The 18,389-nt window shown below is 37.9% G+C and overlaps 1 protein-coding gene across 1 annotated transcript in view; it reads right to left on the reverse strand.

Moving 5' to 3' along the window:
- The window catches only part of STAG1 (stromal antigen 1), a 444,727-nt gene that overhangs the window by 93,492 nt on the left and 332,846 nt on the right, over positions 1–18,389 (reverse strand). Inside the window, exons 11-13 of the mRNA XM_032629925.1 lie at positions 14,394–14,492; positions 13,800–13,879; positions 690–797 (exon numbers count right to left, since the gene is read on the reverse strand). Of these exons, the coding sequence (XP_032485816.1) occupies positions 690–797; positions 13,800–13,879; positions 14,394–14,492 (287 nt within the window). The remainder of the gene's footprint in view (positions 1–689; positions 798–13,799; positions 13,880–14,393; positions 14,493–18,389) is intronic.

Here is an 18,389-nt window from a genome sequence, read left to right on the forward strand (position 1 = left end):
CAAAAACGAAAACAAAGCAAAACATCCCCTTGCCCAAGAATATGTTTACATTTTAAGAATGAATTAATCTACTAATAAATTATGTAACATATACAGTAGACCATGATCAAAAATATATTTCATAAGAATGTTTAATTATATTCATAAACTCTCACTAGCGCTATGCTTTGTCAAAAAAATAGATGAGATTTTGCTTTTAAACTGTAACTGCATATATAATTTTTAGCATCATTATGGATTACTGATTAAAATAATCCTCATCCTGACAGAACGGAGAAAAATGAAAATTTGGGAGGCGTTTTGAGGATATTTAAATTACCAATGTTGAGAAGATGAGAACTCAGAATTTTAAAAGGGAAAAAAATTTGGTGAAATAAAATATCAGTTACTTATGGGAGTCTTTATAAACTTCAAGCACTTCTCCTTTCTCCACTCACACACCTAAGCTGACTAGCTGAGAACCATCCTTTTAGATTTCAGGCCAAAGGAATATATCACAAGGGACATCATTCTCAGGGATGTGATTCATGATGTGCACGTAGGTGTGAGAATATTATAACCCCCAGAACTTGGGGCAATGGCCACTTCTAGCACTGTTTTCAGTCACTATTACTTTCTTTCATTAACTGTAAAACAACGACAAAACAACATATGAAAGTGGAACCTGGTTTCAAAGAGAATTAACTCACTTTTTGTGAAGGAATTCTCCAGCTGCCACAGCAACAGGGCGATGTGCTGAGTATACCAAGTGGTAAACATTTTCACAGTCTTCATTGGAAAGAGCTTCTTCACTTCCACTGAAAAATTCAGAAAGTAACACTGAGCCAAAAATATTTACTGTCAGTTCTACCTTGATTAACATTTTGTAAGGTTCTTTATAAAAGCTCAAGCATGCTGACTTTATTTTCCTCTCTTTTTAGTCTGACTTTGAAAATAATATTTCTCTTTAACTGTAAAAGACACTTAATTGTTATATAAAATTCAGAAACTACAGATAACACAAGAAAATAAAATGTCCACATTTCTTCTCATACACACCTATGGACAATGAGTATTAGTACCTTGGGATATATATTAGCCCAGTTTAGCTCAGTTTCTTTAAATGTGCATAAGATTTTTGTTAATAGGCACTGGTCACGTATTTGCCCCTGTTTTACAGAGTTAAATTATTATTGTACTATGTAACTCTTTCCAGAATTGTCTATTTTAAATTATAGTTTATCATAATATTTACAATACTATTTAGTCTTCTTTCTATGTAAAATGGATTCACTAGTCATAACCACTCCTCTATTAACACAAATTTCCCACCTTTCTATTCATGTATTCTTAAAGTTTGAACCTTTTCTTGGTTTGCTGGAATGTATCTTTAAGTATTTTTTTCCCAAAGAGGGAACATCTATTTCCTGATTATTAACATGATTAAAAATGTCTGACAGGGTTATAGATTAATGACTAGATGACTACAGAATTCTTGGGCTATACAGGTTCTTGACAAGATGTAGGGGTATAAATTCATTCTCTGGAGATGCATAGAGGTTAGGAGGAGATCGAGGGATCTGACAAATATAAATTAGAATGACCTTTGCAGCAGAATAAGGTAGCTGCATCATAGTATAAGGGAGAAACTTTAGTTCTGAATGAAAAAGAGCTGAATATCAAGGATGGGAGACAGAAGCATTTTTTAAAGTACACTTTTTTCCCCCTCTCAACAAGGCCTAAGTTTTAACCTCTTCACTTAATTACATGTATATCATCAACTCAATTAGCTAATACCCTCAGGATAAAGTTAAACTCATAGGAAAAAAAATTTAACAAGATATCTCAGTAATCTAAGCTCATAAGTGAAAGGAAAGTAATCTATACCAAAAGAAGAATTAACAGATGCAGAGAAAAAGAATTTAAAGATGGTATAACAGGATGTTAAAGGTGACTTAACTTGTTGTTTTGGGGAAGTTCTGGTAGAGAGTCCACAAGCCAAGAAAAATAAGGCCAGATCATTTCATGCAATGCTATAAGAGACTGGAGAGTTAGTTTTGGGAACCTTAGCTCATTTCTCACCGAAATAATATATAAGTAGACATTAGGAGATTGAGCAATATAATGAGTAGAAATCCATACTTCTTCCATGTTTCCTTTAGGCCAGATATGGAATACTTAAAGGGAGCCAGCCTGGATAGTTTTAAAAGACATTTTGCCCAACAAGACCACCTAAAGGGCAAGCAACTCAAACAGAGGAAACCTGAAAGTCAGGCGCTGAGTCACACAGTAAATAGCCAGAGGAGGCACTGTCCACTCTGGGGAACTTCCCATTGTCATAAATACCTAGAGTGGGGATGAGACAGGAGGGAAAGGGACAGGACACAAAAAGCTAGATAATGAAGAAGGGGAGCAGCTGTTGGGATGCTAAGATAGGCTAGAACCAGCTCAAACCAAGGTGGCTTTGAGAATAGTTGGGTCACTGACCTTTAGCTAATTATACCTTCATTGAAATACTAAAAATCACTCCCTCTTACACCATGACAGTTCCGAGGAGGACCATAAAAGTTCAAAAACTAGGCAGTGGTCCAATTCTTGGGAAATCCCCACCCTTCACCAAAATAGCAAGAATATTCCTCCCACTCAGCCTATGAAATTACTTAACCCATAAAAACCTATGACCCCATGCCCCTGGGCAGATCTCACCCTCCCAGAAGACCCTGTGCCCTGGAGCCACTCTTGCCTTCTAAGACAGACCTCATTCTGCTTATGGAATGTGTATCTCTCTAAATAAACTTGCTTTCCCTTTACTATGGTTCACTCCGGAATTCCTTCCTGTGGGAAGCCAAGGACCCTCACTTGGAGGTCCATCCTAAGGACTTCTGTGGGTTCCAGGATGACATCTCCCTCTCCTGCAAAAGGGAGAGCTCTCTGAGGAATCCACAGAAGGACCAATGTACCTAATGAATTATTAGGTCACTTGACACAGCTGGAGGGCCATAACTATACTTTTATATAAGACATGATTTGCCCTTATTTCCTCCAATGAAAACATAGAAAAAAACCTTAAAAATAGACTTTTGAAACTAGCCAAACCATTTTCTAAATTCATGATGAAAGTATGATTTTTTTTAGCCAAACAAGGTCTTAGATGGTTTGAAAATACTTTTTAAGGAAGTAAACTAGCCTGAAAAGACAATACTGGAGGAGTCCACGAGAGAATTACTCTTCCTTGGAAGTAAGGGAAGAAGTAATATCAAAGCAAAGTTTACTCTTGTCTAAATGAGCAATTACTGAAACTAAATAAAAAAAGGAAGCAAAAAAACCCAAAAAAGGGTAAAAAAGTAATCCTTAACAATAGATTTTAAACTCTAGACAATTCCGATGAAAAATACAAGTGGTTGGAATGTGGGTATTTTTTGTTCAAGGGAAAGACATTGATAAGCTTGTGAAATTTACAAGTAAACTATAACTAGGGGGCATAATAATTTAAAATAGAATTGAAAAGGAAAAAATTCTTCATAAATGACAAGGAAGAATGAGATGTAAGGATAAAGTGAATATTATCAGAAGATGTACAAATCATGAATAGAGAGGTACTGATCTATATACTCTGAAGTATACCAAGCAACAACCGAAAAGGAAAGACAAGTGAACAATAGTAGTTCAAGACTTTAACACATCCTTCTGAAAAAGTAGACAAAAATAAGCAAAGGTATAGATAATTTGAATGACACTAAATAAATTCAAAGTAATAAATATAAATAACTATATACACAACACAGATATGTATTGTTTCTAAACATACTTAGAAAATTCAGAAAATTGACCAAAGTACTCAGAACACATTCTCAAATAATACAATAAAATAGAAAGAACAGCTTTAACCAATCTGATCTAGGGAGAACAAAAATTACTACTGAATAATTTTGATTTAAACTGAAAATCATAAAGGTAATCAAAATACTTAACATTGTCTATGAAAATATTCTATGTCCAAATTTTTAGGAGACTAGTAAAGTAGTACTTAAAGGTATATTTGTTACTTTAAATACGATTGTTCAAAAACAAGAAAGAAATAGCTAAAAGAAGCTAGTTCTTTGAAAAGAACAGTAGGATGAACAAACCTCTGCCGTGACTCATCAAGAAGAGGATACAAATAAAACGAACGATGCAAATAACAAAAGAAATAATAAAGTTTTATGAATAAAAATATCATAAGCTATCAAACAATAAAGTTGAAAACTGTGATAAAACTGATATACTATAAAAATCATATGAAAAGCCAAAATTATTACAAGAGGAAATAACGGTTAACTTAGATGGATAACCACTGAAGAAGTAGAAATGGTAATCAAAGACCTTTCTCTCAAAAGAAACTTAAAACTGACATGGCTTTAACAAAAGAATTCTCTCAAAATTTCAAGGAGGAATTAATCTGTCATAGCAAATTTATTTCAGAACAGGAAAACGGTGAGCAACTACTAAAGATATTTTACAAACAGTATATATCTTGATTTCAAAGTTGGGTAAGGAACAGAAAAAATTATGTCAAATTTACACACAACACAGATGTGAAAATCCTAAATAGGATATTAAATATAACATTGCATTTAAGCAAAATACAATGAAAACAAATATGTTCAAACAGGATTTATTCTAGAAATGCATGGGTGTAAATTACCATTAGACAAATCTAATGGCTCAACATTAGATTTGTTGGCTTTGATATTATTTCTTCCCTTACTTCCAAGGAAGAGTAATTCTAAAGGCTCAACAATGTATGAAAGGAAAATCCCAGAAAACTGAGAATACAAAAGAACTTCTATCATATCAAAAACCTATCTCAGAAATAACTTTAGATGCCTTCCTAGAACAAGAACAAAAAAAATCCACTATCAGTGATACTTTCATAGTGTTCAAAGTCCTGGCTAATGGAAGTAGACAAGAGAATGAAACAAAGTTTTAAGGTTAGAAAAGGAGAAGACAGAACTGAAATTGTTTGCAGATCATATAATAATCTACGTAGTAAATTCAATACAATCAAACTGTCAACATGGATAAAAGTTCTAATAGGCTGCACATAAAAGACCAACATAAAAATTAAATGTTTCCTTGCCTTAGCAATAACTAAGTAGAAAATATTTTTAACACTAAATACTAATAACAATAAAACAATAAAAACATACAGTATTTAAGAATTAACCTAGTAAATAATGTACGATACCTCTAGGAAAAAATTAAAAAAAAATTTAAACCTTATATAAAAGACCTAATGAGATCTAAATAAAGCATTACAATACATAATTGTAAAAGATTCCATTCTCTCCTAAATTTTTTATAAAATTAAATGCAGTTCTTTGTTTTGGCCATGCTGTGCAGCCTACGGGATCTTAGGTGCCCCAACCAGGGATCGAACCCGTGCCCCCTGCAATGGAAGCATGGAGTCTTAACCACTGGACCGCCAGGGAAGTCCCTAAATGGAGTTCTAATATTTAAACTCCCAACCAAAGTTTCTGAGGAATTAGACAAAAGTACTTTAAAAATTCATAAAGAAGAAAAAACAAATCCACAAGTAGCTAAGTGGATTTTAAAAAGAAAGGCAAAGAAGAAGGAACAAACCACTAAGAGGCCATATTTATAACATACAACATATACTAGAGTATAAAGCCACAATAACAAAGAATATGGTAGTGGAGCAGAAAGAGGTAAAAAGAGATCAAAACAACAACAGACCCTAGCATACATGATGTTTGGTGTATGACAGATAAAGCCTCACAAAGCGGGGAGGGGAGGATTTGTAATGACTTTGCCGGCACTTGCATTCTCTCACATAGATTCTTCCTAGTTTTTAGTCAAAGCTCTATAGATGAAACTAACTATTCCTATTTTAAAATCTCTACCATATTAATGACACAATTTAAATGCCTTATTTCCTTTCTCCTACTTCTATACCATTCCAAAGAAGCCTATTTGAAAAACCTATCCCTTTGAAGCCTTCTCTCTCTTCAAACAGAAGTATGTTACTTCTCTGATACTGCATAAAAGAACTTTTATGTAAAGAAAGTAGACAATATTCAAAATAAAAAACAAAGAGAAAACAAAACATTTTGTTTCAAACCTAACCTTAAAATGTGAAAGTAAAACCTAAAGTGATAAGAATATATATTAGGGTTATATATGCGAAGTACATCAATAATGCTGGGAAAAAACATTAATATATTAGCAGAGGGGGCACCTTGAAGATGGCGGAAGAGTAAGACGCAGAGATCGCCTTCCTCCCCACAAATACACCAGAAATACATCTACACGTGGAACAACTCCTACAGAACACCTACTGAAGGCTGGCAGAAGACCTCAGACCTCCCAAAAGGCAAGAAACTCCCCACGTACCTGGGTAGGGCAAAAGAAAAAAAGAAAAAACAGAGACAAAAGAATAAGGACGGCACCTGCACCAGTGAGAGGGAGCTGTGAAGGAGGAAAAGTTTCCACACACTAGGAAGCCCCTCTGCGGGCGGAGACTGCGGGAGGCGGAGGGGGGAGCTTCGGTACCGCGGAGTAGTACACAGCGACGGGTGCAGAGGGCAAAGCGGGCAGATTCCTGCACAGAGGATCGGTGCCGACTGGCACTCACCAGCCCGGGCGGGCGGGGCTACGAGCTGAGGCTCGGGTTTCGGTTTTGGACGAAGCTCAGGGAGAGGACTGGGGTTGGCGGCTTGAACATACTCCGAAGGGGTTAGTGCACCACAACTAGCCGGGAGGGAGTTCGGGGAAAAGCCTGCACCTGCCAAAGAGGCAAGAGACTTTTTCTTCCCTCTTTGTTTCCTGGTGCGCGAGGAGAGGGGTTTAAAAGAGAGCTGCTTAAAGGAACTCCAGAGACGGGGGCGAGCCGCGGCTAAAAGCGCGAACCCCAGAGACGGGCGGGAGACGCTAAGGCTGCTGCTGCCGCCACCAAGGGGCCTGTGTGCGAGCACAGGTCACTCTCCACACCCCTCTTCCGCGGAGCCTGTGCAGCCCGCCACTGCCAGGTTCCCGGGATCCAGGGACAACTTCCCCGGGATTACGCACTGCGGGCCTCAGGCTGGTGCAACGTCACGCCGCCTCTGCCGCCGCAGGCCCGCCCCGCACGCAGTGCCCCTCCTTCCCCGTCCCCACCCCCACCCCCGGCCTGAGTGAGCCGGAGCCCCCGAATCAGCGGCTCCTTTAACCCCGTCCTGCCTGAGCAAAAAACAGACGCCCTCCAGCGACCTACACGCAGAGGCAGGGCCAAATCCAAAGCTGAGCTCCCGTGAGCTGTAAGAACAAAGAAGAGAAAGGGAAATCTCTCCCAGCAGCCTCAGAAGCAGCGGATTAAAGCTCCACAATCAACTTGATATACCCTGCATCTGTGGAATACCTGAATAGACAAGGAATTATCCCAAATTGAAGAGGTGGAATTTAGGAGCGAGATCTATGATTTTTTTCCCTTTTCCTCTTTTTGTGAATGTGTACGTGTATGCTTCTGTGTGAGATCTTGTCTGTATACTCTTGCTTCCACCATTTGTCCTAGGGCTCTATCCGTCCATGGTTTTTTAAAAAAATTTTTTTCTTAATAGTTAATTTTAATAACTTTATTATACTTTACCTTCATTCTTTCTTTCCTTGCTTCCTTCCCTCCTTTAGACAAGGAATCACCCCAAATTGAGGAGGTGGTCTCTGAGAGCAAGATTTATGATTTTTCCCCCTTTACCTCTTTTTGTGAAGGTGCATGTGTATGCTTCTGTGTAAGATTTTCTCTATATAGCTTTGCTTCCAACATTTGTCCTAAGGTTCTATCCGTCCCTTATTTTTTTTTTAAAATATTTTTTAATTCAATAACTATATTATACTTTATTTTATTTTTACTGTATCATCTTTCTTTCTGTCTTTTATCCTTCTTTCCCTCCTTCCTTCCTTCCTCCCTCCCTCCCTCCTTTCTTTCCTTCTTTGCTTCTTTTTCCTTCCTTCCTTTCCACCTTTCCTCTTTCTTTACTCATACTTCTACTAATTCTCTGTATTTTTTCTCCCTTTTATTCTGAGCTGTGTGGATGAAAGGCTCTTGGTGCTCCAACCAGGAGTCAGGGCTCTGCCTCTGAGGTAGGAGAGCCAACTTCAGGACACTGGTCAACAAGAGACCTCCCAGCTCCACATAATATTAAACGGTGGAAATCTCCCAGAGACCTCCATCTTAACACCAGCACCCAGCTTCACTCAACGACCAGCAAGCCACAGTGCTGGACAACCTATGCCAAACAACTAGCAAAACAGGAACACAACCCCACCCATTAGCAGAGAGGCTGCCTAAAATCATAATAAGGCCACAGACACCCCAAAACACACCACCAGACGTGAACCTGCCCACTAGAGAGACAAGATCCAGCCTCATCCAGCACAATACAGGCACTAGTCCCCTCCACCAGGAAGCCTACACAACCCACTGAAACAACCTTAGCCACTGGAGACAGACATCAAAAACAACGGGAACTACGAACGTGCAGCCTGCAAAAAGGAGACCCCAAACACAGGAAGATAAGCAAAATGAGAAGACACACAGCAGATGAAGGAGCAAGATAAAAACCCACCAGACCTAACAAATGAAGAGGAAATAGGCAGTCTACCTGAAAAAGAATTCAGAATAATGATAGTAAGGATGATCCGAAATCTTGGAAGTAGAATGGACAAAATGCAAGAAACAGTTAACAAGGACCTAGAAGAAATAAAGATGAAACAAGCAGTGATGAACAATGCAATAAATGAAATTAAAAGTACCCTAGATGGGATCAATAGCAGAATAACTGAGGCAGAAGAACGGATAAGTGACCTGGAAGATAAAATAGTGGAAATAACTACTGCAGAGCCGAATAAAGAAAAAAGAATGAAAAGAACTGAGGACAGTCTCAGAGACCTCTGGGACAACATTAAACGCACCAACATTCGAATTATAGGGGTTCCAGAAGAAGAGAAAAAGAAAGGGACTGAGAAAATATTTGAAGAGATTATAGTTGAAAACTTCCCTAATATGGGAAAGGAAATAGTTCATCAAGTCCAGGAAGCACAGAGAGTCCCATACAGGATAAATACAAGGAGAAATACGCCAAGACACATATTAATCAAACTGTCAAAAATTAAATACAAAGAAAGCATATTAAAGGCAGCAAGGGAAAAACAACAAATAACACACAAGGGAATCCCCATAAGGTTAACAGCTGATCTCTCAGCAGAAACCCTACAAGCCAGAAGGGAGTGGCAGGACATACTGAAAGTGATGAAGGAGAAAAACCTGCAACCAAGACTACTCTAGCAACCAAGACTACTCTACCAGCAAGGATCTCATTCAGATTTGATGGAGAAATTAAAAGCTTTACAGACAAGCAAAAGCTGAGAGAGTTCAGCACCACCAAACCAGCTTTACAACAAATGCTAAAGGCACTTCTCTAGACAAGAAACACAAGAGAAGGAAAAGACCTATAATAACGAACCCCAAACAATATAGAAAATGGGAATAGGAACATACATATCGATAATTACCTTAAATGTAAATGGACTAAATGCTCCCACCAAAAGACACAGATTGGCTGAATGGATACAAAAACAAGACCCTTATGATGCTGTCTACAAGAGACCCACTTCAGACCTAGAGACACATACAGACTGAAAGTAAGGGGATGGAAAAAGATATTCCATGCAAATGGAAACCAAAACAAAGCTGGAGTAGCAATTCTCATATCAGACAAAATGGACTTTAAAATAAGGACTATTAAAAGGGACAAAGAAGGACACTACATAATGATCAAGGAATCGATCCAAGAAGAAGATATAACAATTGTAAATATTTATGCACCCAACATAGGAGCACCTCAATACATAAGGCAAATACTAACAGCCATAAAAGGGGAGATCGACAGTAACACATTCATAGTAGGGGACTTTAACACCCCACTTTCACCCATGGACAGATCATCCAAAATGAAAATAAATAAGGAAACACAAGCTTTAAATGATACATTAAACAAGATGGACTTAATTGATATTTATAGGACACTCCATACAAAAACAACAGCATACACATTTTTCTCAAGTGCTCATGGAACATTCTCCAGGATAGATCATATCTTGGGTCACAAATCAAGCCTTGGTAAATTTAAGAAAACTGAAATTGTATCAAGTATCTTTTCTGACCACAACGCCATGAGACTACATATCAATTACAGGAAAAGATCTGTAAAAAATACAAACACATGGAGGCTAAACAATACACTACTTAATAATGAAGTGATCACTGAAGAAATCAAAGAGGAAATTAAAAAATACCTAGAAACAAATGACAATGGACACACAACGACCCAAAACCTATGGGATGCAGCAAAAGCAGTTCTAAGGGGGAAGTTTATAGCAATACAAGCCCACCTTAAGAAGCAGGAAACATCTCGAATAAACAACCTAACCTTGCACTTCAAGCAATTAGAGAAAGACGAACAAAAAAACCCCAAAGCTAGCAGAAGGAAAGAAATCATAAAAATCAGATCAGAAATAAATGAAAAAGAAATGAAGGAAACGATAGCAAAGATCAATAAAACTAAAAGCTGGTTCTTTGAGAAGATAAACAAAATAGATAAACCACTAGCCAGACTCATCAAGAAAAAAAGGGAGAAGACTCAAATCAATAGAATTAGAAATGAAAAAGGAGAAGTAACAACTGACACTGCAGAAATAAAAAAAAGCATGAGCGATTACTACAAGCAACTCTATGCCAATAAAATGGACAATCTGGAAGAAATGGACAAATTCTTAGAAATGCACAACCTGCCAAGACTGAATCAGGAAGAAATAGAAAATATGAACAGACCAATCACAAGCACTGAAATTGAAACTGTGATTAAAAATCTTCCAACAAACAAAAGCCCAGGACCAGATGGCTTCACAGGAGAATTCTATCAAACGTTTACAGAAGAGCTAACACCTATCCTTCTCGAACTCTTCCAAAATATAGCAGAGGGAGGAACACTCCCAAATTCATTCTACGAGGCCACCATCACCTTGATACCAAAACCAGACAAGGACGTCACAAAGAAAGAAAACTACAGGCCAATATCACTGATGAACATAGATGCAAAAATCCTCAACAAAATACTAGCAAACAGAATCCAACAGCACATTAAAAGGATCATACACCATGATCAAGTGGGGTTTATTCCAGGAATGCAAGGATTCTTCAATATACGCAAATCTATCAATGTGATAAACCATATTAACAAACTGAAGGAGAAAAACCATATGATCATCTCAATAGATGCAGAGAAAGCTTTCGACAAAATTCAACACCCATTTATGATAAAAACCCTCCAGAAAGTAGGCACAGAGGGAACTTTCCTCAACACAATAAAGGCCATATATGACAAGCCCACAGCAAACATCATCGTCAATGGTGAAAAACTGAAAGCATTTCCACTAAGATCAGGAACAAGACAAGGTTGCCCACTCTCACCACTATTATTCAACAGTGTTTTGGAAGTTTTAGCCACAGCAATCAGAGAAGATAAGGAAATAAAAGGAATCCAAATCGGAAAAGAAGAAGTAAAGCTGTCACTGTTTGCAGATGACATGATACTATACATAGAGAATCCTAAAGATGCTACCAGAAAACTACTAGAGCTAATCAATGAATTTGGTAAAGTAGCAGGATACAAAATTAATGCACAGAAATCTCTGGCATTCCTATATACTAATGATGAAAAATCTGAAAGTGAAATCAAGAAAACACTCCCATTTACCATTGCAACAAAAAGAATAAAATATCTAGGAATAAACCTACCTAAGGAGACAAAAGACCTGTATGCAGAAAATTATAAGACACTGATGAAAGAAATTAAAGATGATACAAAGAGATGGAGAGATATACCTTGTTCTTGGAAGGGAAGAATCAACATTGTGAAAATGACTCTACTACCCAAAGCAATCTACAGATTCAATGCAATCCCTATCAAACTACCACTGGCATTTTTCACAGAACTAGAACAAAAAATTTCGCAATTTGTATGGAAACACAAAAGACCCCGAATAGCCAAAGCAATCTTGAGAACGAAAAAAGGAGCTGGAGGAATCAGGCTCCCTGACTTCAGACTATACTACAAAACTACAGTAATCAAGACAGTATGGTACTGGCACAAAAACAGAAAGATAGATCAATGGAACAGGATAGAAAGCCCAGAGATAAACCCACACACATATGGACACTTTATCTTTGATAAAGGAGGCAGGAATGTACAGTGGAGAAAGGACAGCCTCTTCAATAAATGGTGCTGGGAAAACTGGACAGGTACATGTAAAAGTATGAGATTAGATCACTCCCTAACACCATACACAAAAATAAGCTCAAAATGGATTAAAGACCTAAATATAAGGCCAGAAACTATCAAACTCTTAGAAGAAAACATAGGAAGAACACTCTATGACATAAATCACAGCAAGATCCTTTCTGACCCACCTCCTAGAGTAATGGAAATAAAAACAAAAATAAACAAATGGGACCTAATGAAACTTCAAAGCTTTTGCACAGCAAAGGAAACCATAATCAAGACCAAAAGACAACCCTCAGAATGGGACAAAATATTTGCAAATGAAGCAACTGACAAAGGATTAATCTCCAAAATTTACAAGCAGCTCATGCAGCTCAATAACAAAAAAACAAACAACCCAATCCAAAAATGGGCAGAAGACCTAAATAGACATTTCTCCAAAGAAGATATACAGAATGCCAACAAACACATGAAAGAATGCTCAACATCATTAATCATTAGAGAAATGCAAATCAAAACTACAATGAGATATCATCTCACACCAGTCAGAATGGCCATCATCAAAACATCTAGAAACAATAAATACTGGAGAGGGTGTGGAGAAAAGGGGACACTCTTGCACTGCTGGTGGGAATATGAATTGGTTCAGCACTATGGAGAACAGTATGGAGGTTCCTTAAAAAACTACAAATAGAATTACCATATGACCCAGCAATCCCACTACTGGGCATATACCCTGAGAAAACCAAAATTCAAAAAGAGTCATGTACCAAAATGTTCATTGCAGCTCTATTTACAATAGCCCGGAGATGGAAACAACCTAAGCGCCCATCATCGGATGAATGGATAAAGAAGATGTGGCACATATACACAATGGAATAGTACTCAGCCTTAAAAGAAAATGAAATTGAGCTATTTGGAATGAGATGGATAGACCTAGAGTCTGTCATACAGAGTGAAGTAAGTCAGAAAGACAAAGACAAATACCGTATGCTAACACATATATATGGAATTTAAGGGGAAAAAAATGTCATGAAGAACCTAGGGGTAAGACAGGAATAAAGACGCAGACCTACTGGAGAACGGACTTGAGGATATGGGGAGGGGGAAGGGTGAGCTTTTACAGGGCGAGAGAGAGTCATCGACATATACACACTAACAAACGTAGTAAGGTAGATAGCTAGGGGGAAGCAGCCGCAAGGCACAGGGATATTAGCTCGGTGCTTTGTGACAGCCTGGAGGGGTGGGATAGGGAGAGTGGGAGGGAGGGAGACGCAAGAGGGAAGACATATGGGAACGTATGTATATGTATAGCTGATTCACTTTGTTATAAAGCAGAAACTAACACACCATTGTAAAGCAATTATACCCCAATAAAGATGTTTTAAAAAAAAATAAAATAAAATAAAACTAACAGTAAAAATTTCTTCCCTTATGAACAATAAAAATCTTCCTGACTTTAAAAAATATATATATTAGCAGATTAAATTAAAATATTATACTTACTGAAGTATCAGAGTAACCAATCGAATAGCTTCCACAGCAACATCATATTCCTTATCAAGTGTCATTGATACAATGCGATCCTGAAGAAAAGTTATACATCAAACCAACCATGAACAGAAAGTAAGTGGAGACAGATCTGAGGTAATGTCTTTGGATGAGTTCATGGAAGACTAATGATAGATTAGTCTAATGATGATTAGATTAAATGGAAAGCTTTACTCTTGAAACCATATTATCATAGTCCTATGCACACACCAGGAGGTGTTATAAATGTTTATAATATAAAATCTTTTTCATCAACTGGCATTCTCTAACAGAGACAAACCTACCTTGCAAAATTAATATAACTATAAAAAGCTGTCTATGAAAAAAATCTTATTTTAAGCAGGTGAGCCTTCTATTGAAGGTAATGAATAAGAACTCATGTTGGTAATATCTTTTGTAAAGCAGAGATTCATCTATTTAATACAGGTTCATTTAAAGAATATGCAGTAAAGAATATGACCTAAACACTTGTTATGGTAATGTCATTTGCTAAACTAGCTAAAAGGAGCATTTTTAAAGTGAAAAAGGAAATACGCTAAGCATTCTTACCTTGAATCGGTTAGTGAATAGCTCCAATTTGGGGAATAATTCTCTATTGGTATACAGACTTTGTAGAGCTTTCAAACACTTCAGCCTGACTTCTCCTTGCTTCAGAAATACAAACAAAAACAAAACAGAAGCAGTCAATTCTATGCCACAAAAGTTGAAAAGATTTTCAAGTCTGTATGAAGACTAAAGTCATTTTCAGCTTAATCATTCAATTTACTTCATATTGTAATTCAACATAAGGTGGAACCAAGCAATTCTATTTGCACTTACATTTAATTAAAAATGCATTAAAAATCCCTTAGTTACTTGAGAGTAAGCTACACCTTTTTCAAATGTGTATCAACTCTGGTTCAACATGAAATACTTCCCACATTATACTGTGGCACTTCGAGAGAATTTCTGACCTATGATTTTAATTAAAGAAGGGTATGTTAGTTTGTCCTTCCTGTAGAAAAATCTAATTTCATATTAAAGGGTCATCATTTATTCATTTCACAAATATTTACTGGATACCTTTTACTTTCCAGAAAGAGCAGTTAAGAAAACACGATAAAGGGAAGAATGTTTAAAAACAGAGGCAAAATGATAGAGTGATGTGTCCTGGGGCTGCTATTTACTAGAGAAATACAATAAAATCATTAACTTGGAGTAGAAGGTGTTGGTGATCAAAGTGCATTCCGGGTCATCTAGAAATTTAGCCAACTCTCAAATGATTAAAAAGAGAACGAAGTTTCTGTGTTCAAAAAGCAACATGCTGGGGACTTCCCTGTGGTCCAGTGGGTAAGACTCCACGTTCCCAATGCAGGGGGCCCGGGTTCGATCCTTGGTCAGGGAACTATATCCCACATGCCACAACTAAGAGTTCGCATGCTGGGACTGAGTCCACGTGCTGCAACTAAGAAGGCTCCATGCTGTAACTAGGAGTCTGCATGCCGCAACTAAGAGTCCACATGCCCCAACTAAAGATTCCCACATGCCCCAATGAAGACCTGGGGCAGCCAAAAAAAAAAAAGCAACATGCTGTAACAGTAGGAGTCCAAGTTTTGGAACCAGACAAAGCTAGATTTACAATTCTATAGCTTAGTAGCTACATGAGAGATGACAAGTATATTAATCACTCTGATACTCAGTTTTCTCATTTATAAAATATGATACCGACTTCATAAGGTTGTTATAAAATTTGAATGCTGGTAAAAGTTTTAACAACTAGCTCTGGGGGATGGGGCCCTGAATTGTTGCACTTGCAGATTTCTGTGATGTGATTACTCCCTCCATGGCCAATTTCAAGCTACCAATGATACTGAACTCATATAAGTGAATGGATGTGCATAATCACTCTCCTGAAAGCTGATTGAGACACCACTGAATGAGATAATGCTTGCTGGTAAAGTCTCTAGCACATAGGAGGAACCTCTGGTAGATGCTGTTGAGGCCCCGCCCAGATGTCCAAATCCTAATATACAAGGCTAATCTTCCTGCTTCTTCCTGTATTGACAGCTAATGGCGCTTACCTGCATCTTTCTCTGGAGAATTGACCATGGCTGAAAAGAACCACCTGGTACAAAGATTCCTATGCTCTACCTTGCCTCTCCTGTCCACACCCTTTCCCTCCTTCAGGATGAGGCTCATAGCCAGTGGGGAATGATATAGGAGGGTAAAAGAGCCCACCCTCCTTGCCTCAGGACAGTACAACCTCTGAGGTGCAATTTATTTTTCAAAATTCCTTCTGAGATGATGCTCAAACAAAATTTCTTCTGAAACCACATTTCTGTTAGTGTGTCTCCTGCTTAATCCTATATTCCTCACTTTCTTAGAGGCTTCTCAGGAGAATACAAACTTCAATGTATCACTAGCACAAAAATCTCTGACTAAGGCTGGGCTTCTAAGGAATGTGACCTGAACAGTTGGTACCAAGTGTAGTCCTAAGAAGCAGACCTCAATGATGGGATTCTGAGCTTGGATCACTTGAAGGAAGGACTACTATGAGGAAGGACTCAATTTCTGGTTGTAAGTGAAGTTAACGATAGTCTCTGACACAGAATAGCAGCCATTTGCTAATTCACTTGCGGGTGAATGGAGATGTGCACTTAGCTTGTACAACATGCCAAGCATTTGAGGGATGAGGGTAATTAATAACTATAAGGACTATGGACTAAGGACTATGGCTGTCACTGAGATGCTAAACAGAGAAAATGACAGGCTAATTAATCACCAGTTTAAATCAACAACTGGCAACATTTAATGAGATCCTTATCTCCTGCAGATAAAGAGCTGAACATACTGAAGACCAGACCCAGAACTCAATTTTAAGGGTGGCAGAATTTAAGGGACTTTGCATCCCAGGCAAGTCTACGCCAAAATCAGGGCCATATAGGAAAGAAGTGCAAGTTCAAAGAATAACTGGTGGATGCAGCTGATAACCTTCAACTCCAAGTTTCCCATGAACTTGTGGGTCTGCAAATAAGTTTCATGTTAGAGGGTAGCATGCCTCCTCCACCCACCCCTCCCCTCGAATATATGGAAACCTCAAGCGAAGCAAGTACCTTAAGGACAATGCTAGTAGCCCTCCTCATGCTCTATACTAACCTTCCCTTGTAGCTCCAAGCTAAGGTCAAATTTCAGCATAGCCCAAATGGGGAAGTGCTGGGTCTGCTAAAGGAGGAGAAGGATTATATGCTATAGGTGCTGCAGGAATGGGCCAACTTGAACCAGTAAGAACCAAGAGAGTGTCTGCTGAAGATACTGGACTGGAAATGGGAATATCAAACAGGATACGAGAGTTTTTAGATATAGGGCACTCTCCCTTGCCTCAGGATTTAAGGCCCATGGAAATGGCCTAACACATTGCTGGATGACTCCTGGAAAAAGCAACGTTGCATATTAATGAAATAAGAGATCCGAGAATCGTTGTGGCAGACTGTGAAGAAAGGCATTTAAAACACAGTAAAGTAAAGCATGCCATAAAGGATCTGTTGTATAAACTCAGAAGACCTACTAGTTGAGTACGTTCCTCAGGAGGGCCCAGAGAATATTGTTTACCAAGGCAATAAAGAAAAGACTGGTGATGGGGGCACAGGCATTGCTGAGAAACTCCATAACAGCTGTATTCTGTAGGCTAGAGCTGGCAATAGGAGATACTCAAACAGAATTTGGCTTCCAGTACAATGAAGATGATGAGATCACAGAACAGCAGAAAGAAGGTAGCATCAACTAACTAGTAGATGCAAGGTGGGCATAATAATTATAATGGGCAGCAATGTTGAAGAGCAGCCCATGGGGATCTATGGAGATGGCTCACAAGATATGGTCTTCCTGGAGGCAAGATGTGGAAAGCCAACAAAAGTATTATGTAATATGTATCTATAATCACAAGAGATCAACAACAGATAAGCAAAAGACTAAAGACAGCTGACCCAAAGTAAAATCATAACCCCAGATGTAAGACAGCATGTAAGAAGTTTCCTTACTTGTAACTCTAAATTTAAAAACAAGGCCAGAAAAGATGAAATTACTCTATCCATTCAAGTTCACACAGCAAATTATAGGTAGAACAAAGACATCAGTCAAGTTTTATCTACACCTTGTCCAATGATGCCTCCCAATCAACTACTTCTCCTCCCAAATCTTGGCTCTTTAATGTACCAAATCTTGGTACATTACAGGGACTTAATTAAATAACTTAATAATAATGTCTAACAGTAACTTAGATGAAAAATCAGTTGTATTTTTGTTAATTTCTCTATTTGGGGGCTCTACTATACTCTGAAGGTATTTCTACTACAAAACATAAATGTTTTGTTGTTTTGCTATTACACAAAATCTTATTCAGATCTGCATGTTATTTAACAGTGCCTAACCCATAGCTGCTGCTCAATAAATATTTTTTGAATGAATAACTATATAATATAAAAATAAGAAAACAAACAGAAAAATAAAATAATTTGTTGAGGGAGGGAGCTGGGCATATTTGTCAGAGACACTAATCTATCAGCATTT

The sequence above is a fragment of the Phocoena sinus genome, chromosome 4, assembly GCF_008692025.1.
Source record: "Phocoena sinus isolate mPhoSin1 chromosome 4, mPhoSin1.pri, whole genome shotgun sequence".
In the NCBI taxonomy this organism is placed as follows: Eukaryota; Metazoa; Chordata; class Mammalia; order Artiodactyla; family Phocoenidae; genus Phocoena; species Phocoena sinus.